The 7,277-nt window shown below is 41.4% G+C and overlaps 1 protein-coding gene across 3 annotated transcripts in view; it reads right to left on the reverse strand.

Annotated features, from left to right (window-relative positions):
• Positions 1 to 7,277, reverse strand: part of tfdp2 (transcription factor Dp-2) — a 39,904-nt gene extending 32,627 nt beyond the window's left edge. Inside the window, exons 1-2 of one of the 3 annotated variants that reach the window (XM_088613407.1) lie at positions 6,604 to 7,277; positions 1,588 to 1,669 (exon numbers count right to left, since the gene is read on the reverse strand). In XM_088613407.1, coding sequence (XP_088469533.1) covers positions 1,588 to 1,620 — 33 coding nt within the window. In that variant the 5' untranslated portion in view covers positions 1,621 to 1,669; positions 6,604 to 7,277. Of the gene's footprint in view, positions 1 to 1,252; positions 1,392 to 1,587; positions 1,670 to 6,603 lie in introns of those variants that run through there. The other 2 variants (XM_088613400.1, XM_088613417.1) reach the window with 2 other exon arrangements.

Consider the following 7,277-nt stretch of genomic DNA (forward strand, 5'->3'; position numbering starts at 1 on the left):
TTAGTCATGGCCAGGGCTGTTCTTTCAGGCTGCCAACTCTTGCTGCCACATGAAGGCTGGGGATAAGACTGCTGGCGCAAGCACAGTTCTTTCTGGAGGAAAAGGCCGACACACAAAAAACAGCACCAAAAACACAGCAGCTCGACCTGCCTGGGGATGACAAAGGCTGGGCTTTCCCAGGCCTGAAGCTGGCTGTTAACTGCTAGCTTCCAGGAGACAGAAAAACACAGGAGTGTCTATAGGGCTTTCCCTTCTCACAGCAAAGCAGGCAGTTAATTAGTGGAGGGCTTTGCAAGCTCTATACTGTACACAGGAAACACAGAGGAAAGCCTATTGCCTAAAATATATATATATATGCAAATACCATGCAGTGACAGTCACTTGCAATGGTATCAGGGGCACTCTATCGCGTTGCAAATTCATTACAGTTTGCCTCCCAATTGTTGTTCAATAAAGCTGGAAAAGGAGTTTTCCTTTCAGAAATTACGTGGAGTGGTCAAGAGAGGCATTTACCAGTTACAGTATATCTTCAACTGGTCTGAATGAGGGGTAAGGGCAACCAGGTAAAAAAAAAAAGCTATGTTCTAGCGCTCTCCAGTGGCACTGTAGTTCAAGACCAATTGCTTGGGTGTTGCCAGTTCCGGGGGTACGTCACTGTCATTAGCTGGCTGTGACAGGGATTCCCCCAAGCTTAGGCTCTCGACTGGCTGAGTGACCCCGGGACTTGCAAGGAGCCTGCGAGTTGCAGTGTGGTCAGCGAGAAGCACATCGGTCTTCCAGGCAGTGACAGTTTTCTTGTAGTGCCTATGAAGCTCTCCCTACGTCAAATGTTGAACATCTCAACAGAGTGCACCTTGGGAGAACATGCATGAACCTATATCCCTCCAACATTGGTACAAAGACACTCAGCAGTGTGACAACCTTCACCAAGTATTTGAGAGTCCAAACCAGAGGGTATATAACCGAAAAATAACTTCCAATAAATCCATATATGGCTCAAATTTTTTTTTAGCACATCTGTACCAAGGTTCAGCACTGACTGGAGGAGAGGAGGCCCTTCATTGACATGAAGTCATGCCGGCAAGTCCTCAGGAAGCCACAGGGATCACTGTGGTACCAAGAGCTGAGACGGCCCTAGCTGACTATGACTACTGGCTGGCTCACCCTAAGCTGGTCAATGCTACTAAGGCATTCCTGGTCATAGTCTACTGTGACCTAAGCCAGACATGAACTCATGATCAAGGAGCATCACCTGCACTTGGGTGGTTGACCCTCTTGGGAGGCCCAAGCCATTCTTCTTTTGACCTGCTCAACAGGTACATCCCTCACTGGAATCCACATCTCTCACTGAAATCCTCATCCCTCACTGGAATCCTCATCCCTCACTGAAATCCTCGTGCATCAAGTTTGAAAGATAAGGAAATAAAGCTTCCAGAAATTTAACAAATCATGAAAAACACCCTGGACACCCACACAGAATGGTGAACTCTTTCCTTATTCTCGCAACCAATATTCACTCACAGTAAAACGTCTTGCTCCAGTGGCCAGTACAGCATTTTAAAATATAAAAAAAAATATTTTACTTACTGCATTTGCCATGATATCCAATTTCCAATTCATCTTCTTGTAATCAATTCAAAGATAAGAAACTTTACAGCGTTGATGACCCCTATGTAAAACAAAGTGGTATAGATATCAGTTAATTGAAAATGCACTGTACATATACAAGCAGAATGTATACTAGGGCTGTGCAACTCTGGTCCTTCAGGGAAACACGATTTACTGGTTTTCATTCCATCCCTCATCCTAATTACCTAGTGGAGCTAATTATTTGAATAAGAAGTCAGATCAACTGTTTTTTTAGTGTCAGTCTGTTGCTATTTGAAAGTTGGTAACACATTCTGTCAGGGGCAGGATTTCCCATTCTCGGTTTATAAATTGAGTCTGAAAAATACTGCAGTGATGTGAGAAGCTGAAAGGGGGAAAGAAATAAAATTAGCTACATTTATGACAAAAGAGGCGAAGGGTTATTTTCTGCAGCTCGTCTGGAGGCTCTCCCATCCTCTCCTCTCCCCTGACACATGAACAATTTTCAGTTTCCTTACAGAAGAATGGAACGTCTGTCCCTTCACATCTCAACATCAATCTGACGCAGAGTGAGGAAGCACCGAAGAGAATATTGTATTGTGTTGCTTGAACTAGGGGCATTTCCCATTTAAAAATAACCAATAGTGAAATGTATAAAAACTGTAGAATAAATCATTACAGATCCTTTAAAATTTAGTACAACTTCTCCAGATCTACAACACTCTAGTTATTGCTCCATTATTACAGCTGCATGGTGAGAGATATTTTTTTTTCAATCTGTTTGCAAAGCTAAAAAAAGAAGGGCTTGTTTAAAACTTCATCACAACTTGTGTTTTAAACGCAAGCTTGATGGTCACAAAGAAATTAACAGTGAATCATCAACATTAAAAAATGATTATTAAAAATGCTGTCTTTATTGTTATCCCATTAACATTCGTGCATTGAATGCCCTAGATAATCCATAAAAGAGACAGCTGGAGTTCCTTAAGAATTTAATATGCAGGAGCTGAATTCAATAGATCAATGGCTTTGAAAACTTCCACAGAATGTTGATGGTGTTCCGAGTATAAGGAGAAAACAGAATAAACATACTTCTAGAAGCTACAATTGGCACAGTTAAAGATTATTTTACACCCTGTTCTCAAATTTTAACCAATGTTTGAACTGGATATTATTAATCAGACCTAAATTTTCATCATAAATATAATTAAATCTGCTTGTGGCATGCAAGACTACTCTACTACCTATTCACCAATGCAAAAATACAGACATACAAACTGTACTGACAGCAAAAGCTGAAAAGTATGTGCTAGTCATTTTTGTAATTCAAAGCATCAGAGAAATTAAAACTAAAAAAACCCATTCCTTATCAGAATTAAAGGAGGCTATATTCCAAACAGCCTAGACAAATAATTTTTAATTTAAAACACCTGAAAAAAACTAGCTTTGACTCATTCTGATGTACTGACACTGAATATAAACATGTGATGCATGATAAAACAGTGCTGTTTCATCACACGTCATGTATGAGACATGTGACCCACGCAGAACACATCTCTAATCTCCAGTGAAATGAAGGGCACTGACCTGGAATGCACAATGCTGAGTTAACAACTACACAATGCTCTCAGTGCTCCCACTAAAGAGGCACTGCTAACAACTGTGGTCTTCATCTCACTTTGTGGACAGTCCTCTTGACAAAAGCTGAGGAAACCACACACACTGACCTCACCATCTGCCATGACCTCCACTTGCTGTGGCTCAGGGAGACAAGCAGATGGTCTGGAGTCTACCACGAGGCTCTGCTCCTCTCGTTACAAATCACCACTGCCTCCAAATCATTGTTCACTCCACACAAAGCAAACAGTGCAGTGCCCTCAAATGAAAAGCCCTTCTCAGTTACCAGCCCATCTAAAAGGAACCTGCTTTATTAAAGCAATTTGAACTAACGCATACACATAAGACAAACAACTTTTAGCATTTCTGCCACGTGCTCACTTTAGAATAGTTTTTAAACTGAAAGAGCTTTAGGCATAACAATAAAAGTATTAATGTTGAGTCAGTGCAGGGAAAGTAATATGGATCAGAAAACTCAAACTGAACTAGAGCAGAAGCCCAGTGAACGACAACCCCCCCCTGCAAACACTTAAGATATTCCCTGCAATTCACTGGTCAGTAATGGAACAGGAATCCTCAATCTTATCAACTCCATCCAACATACAAGCAAGAAAACGATCAGATTTTAGTGTCCCTGACAAGCAATAGAAAAGACTGACAGGCGCATGTCCTAAGAAAAGTGCTATCTGATGAATGTCAGTAGTGTTTATTTCGACTGCCAGAACAACATGTGGGGATAAGACTTGAAATGAGGATGTTCCTAACTAATGAGACAAAACCCCGTAGCAGATTCCCACGGGTTACAGCGGTGAGGCGAAACCTGAATGTTGAGAGCAAAATGGAAAAGAGGAGAAGTCCCACATCTCTGATTGTTTCAACACTCTCTGCATGAGGTCTAGAGGAATTGCATAAGAATACAAAATTAAACGCATGTAGGTTTAAAAGAAAGAAATGAAAGCTACAAGGGTGTCTGGAAAGAAAAAGCCCTGGGCTTGAGTCTGGGTTCCAGTTTTTGGGCCTACACCAGCCAAGAGTGAACTATCAGAAGTACCACAGTGAGTTACCTACCAAGGAGTGACACACTGCTTGAAGCAAAAGGGACAGTCTATAAACACTGACTCAATTATACATGGAAAGGAAAAAGGAGATAATTAGTTCTCCTTAAACAGGGAAAACATTGTTTTATTTCAGCCAGTGTGATCACTGCTGTTTTCACAATGAGCAAAGCTACTGTAGCTCACTGAACTGTCGAGAAATGCTGAAATGGCCGTCCAATTGCTTTTCCACAGGTAAGGATCTTAGACTATGCACAAAGGTTTTACCACAGATCCCTCAGAACGGCGATCCTTTATGTCATCCACTCTCGTACTTAAGAGGCATGCGCCGTGTGTGATAGAGGCAATCAGAACATGGAGAGAACCACTCTGAAAACAATTCAACACTCTGATAACAACTCTGGTCTTTTACAGTTCGAAGTGTATGACTGCAGCAGCTGATGCTGAACTTTCATATTCCCAACCCCACCATTATTTGCTGAAATGCAGGATAGCAAATATCTTAAGACACCTGTCACACACACCACCCCTTCACCCCAGGAGGGTCTCAGTTTTCACAGCCTTGCCACTAAGAGATTATTACTTTAAGCCGTTTGTACAAGCACAACAGATGTCCACCACAAGTATGACAGCTTGTTGTTCTGCACTATGCAAAAACACCAACGAAGCAGCTCTAACAGTCCTGCCTCAACAAATGTAGGTTTAGATTCCCACTTTTCTTCCTGCCAGATATGACATTGTTTGCCATATGCTGTTCAAGTACAATCCATACCTTACAAGGATCTTTGTCCTGAAAAAGTTCTGGTCTCGTAAGGCTGTACTAAATGAAGTGTGGGAACTAAGAAAGGATTTTGAGTGTGTGTGGTTACTTCTTTATCTCACTCTGAGGGACTTCACTGCCTGCACATCTCTGTGAGAAAGCAAGTCTGTGTAAGGCCACTTCTCCAATCTACCATATAATAAAACACTGACGCAACATGAGCTCCTACACTGTATCTCCTTTTAGGACGTTTAATGCAGCCTGAAAGCACCGGAAGAGATCCAATCTTAGCTGCAGGGTGGACATTAAAAAAGGCTTTCATTAAAAAATTACAGAATTCAAATTACAGAAACTCTAAAGGATGAGGCAGTCTTCTAAATGAAGTAAAAAATTCAGAGCAAAAAAAAAAAGGAAGATGATCTCTAAGGCAGAAATAATTCCTTTTTCAGTAAGTGATTCAACCTTAGAGGGTTGTGGTGAGCCAGAGCCTAACCCCATCAGAGCAAGGCTTTAGGTGGGGCTACATCCTGGATGGGACAACAGTTCATCGCAGAGCGCACACATTCACACAGGGAAGCCGTTAGAGACACCCGCTAAGCAAGACAGCTTGAGGGAGGAAACCGGAGGTTCTGGTGAAAAAAAAAAAGGACACGGATAAAACATGCAAACTCCACACAGAAGGTCCCATAGGCCAGATCTGAACCCAGGGCCAAGACCTAAGATTCACTGACACTGACATCACAGTGCTGCCCCCTGCCATCCATAGTACTCACGTCTTTTTAGTGTATGCTTTTAATAAAGAGCGGAAAATGTAAAAGATACCTGTGATTACTGGGTAGAATATTTGGGCTTAACGCTTTTGTGAATAATCTTTTTGTAATCTTTAGGTATCACGCTGGACGAGTTAGGGGTTGCCCACTTTAGATCACGAGTTAACGGAATTGGAAGATGAAAAAGGGACGGCTAATCAGTCCGTTTAAAAATGACAGCAGTTCTGAAACATGAAGGGAGAAATCAAATTCAGCAGAACACACTAAGTCAGAAGCAAGTGAGCAGATGTACAATACTGCCTGGAACTGGACGACTATTCAAAAGGAGGCTCTCTGGCATGAGTGATGTTGATCCCAAAGAGGAATTTGTAGAAGATGGCTGGAATAACTTACTCGGAAATCATACAGGGCCGGTACACTGCGCATGCAAAGCAGGGTGTTAACCATTTTCTGCATTTTTACTCTTGCAAAAATAGCCCAATTCGTCTTGTACAGAATTGGCATTTGATGTTTCCTGTACTGCTCGCGAATTAGTTTGCATCACAAAACTGTACTAAGTTGGACGTAATATATTAATATAATATAGCATTTGCAACATAAAATAAATACTGCACACGGCATTCCAATTATGTACATTTATGTCAATGAAAGCTTGCACATCAGACAATTTAATTACAAACATCTTAGCGTTACTGTAGTATAAACATATTAAACCCTTCACCGTCGGATTATTTGATATTTGTCAAATCCAGAAAGAAATACTAACAGTTAAAGAAAGCAACGATTTTAAAAAGCATAAGTCAAATATACTTACCATTTTGTTTTTTGTAGAAGAATTCACAGTCAAGGGCAAACTTTAGTTTCGTTTTCAGTATGTGCGATTTCTTAACCGCATTCATCGGTCGACTAAAATTCTTATAAACTAAATAAGCTAAAAATGTGCACAAAGTGATGTGTACGATTCGACACTCAAAGCGAGCTTTAGACCTTAGAATACGAGCTTTAAATTCTACGAAGAGATAAACTCGCTTTCAAATCAAGTGATATACAGTACTGTAGGTCGCTAGACTGTAAAGTTGCAATTTTGGAAAGACTACAGTCTAAAGTGCAGAAAATAGACTTCAATAAAAAATCTCGAGCACAACTTGATTTTTGCAGCTTCCGACATCCAAGCAATTTCCAGTGAATCGATGCGCTGTAGTATCCTACCCTGCGGGCTGTGTCTTTCGGGAGTTTTTTGTTTGCTTGTTGTAATGATCAGCTCAGCCTTTTTTAAAAGAAATACACCGCAGCTTAAAACTACCGAAAGGCGCCAGGCTGGTTGCTATCCTGACGCTAGGCGTCTTGCGGGTGTTGCGCGAAATTGCCCCCCGCACAGTTTTGAAAGTGGGGGTGAACGTCAATGGTCTTTGCCCGAGTTGCACTAACAGAAGGGAAACAAGCTGCAAAGCAACTGTCGTCCGCTTCCTGTCAGAACAGACTCCGCAC

Source organism: Lepisosteus platostomus, chromosome 2 (genome assembly GCF_059453375.1).
Source record: "Lepisosteus platostomus isolate fLepPlt1 chromosome 2, fLepPlt1.hap1, whole genome shotgun sequence".
Lineage (NCBI taxonomy): Eukaryota > Metazoa > Chordata > Actinopteri > Semionotiformes > Lepisosteidae > Lepisosteus > Lepisosteus platostomus.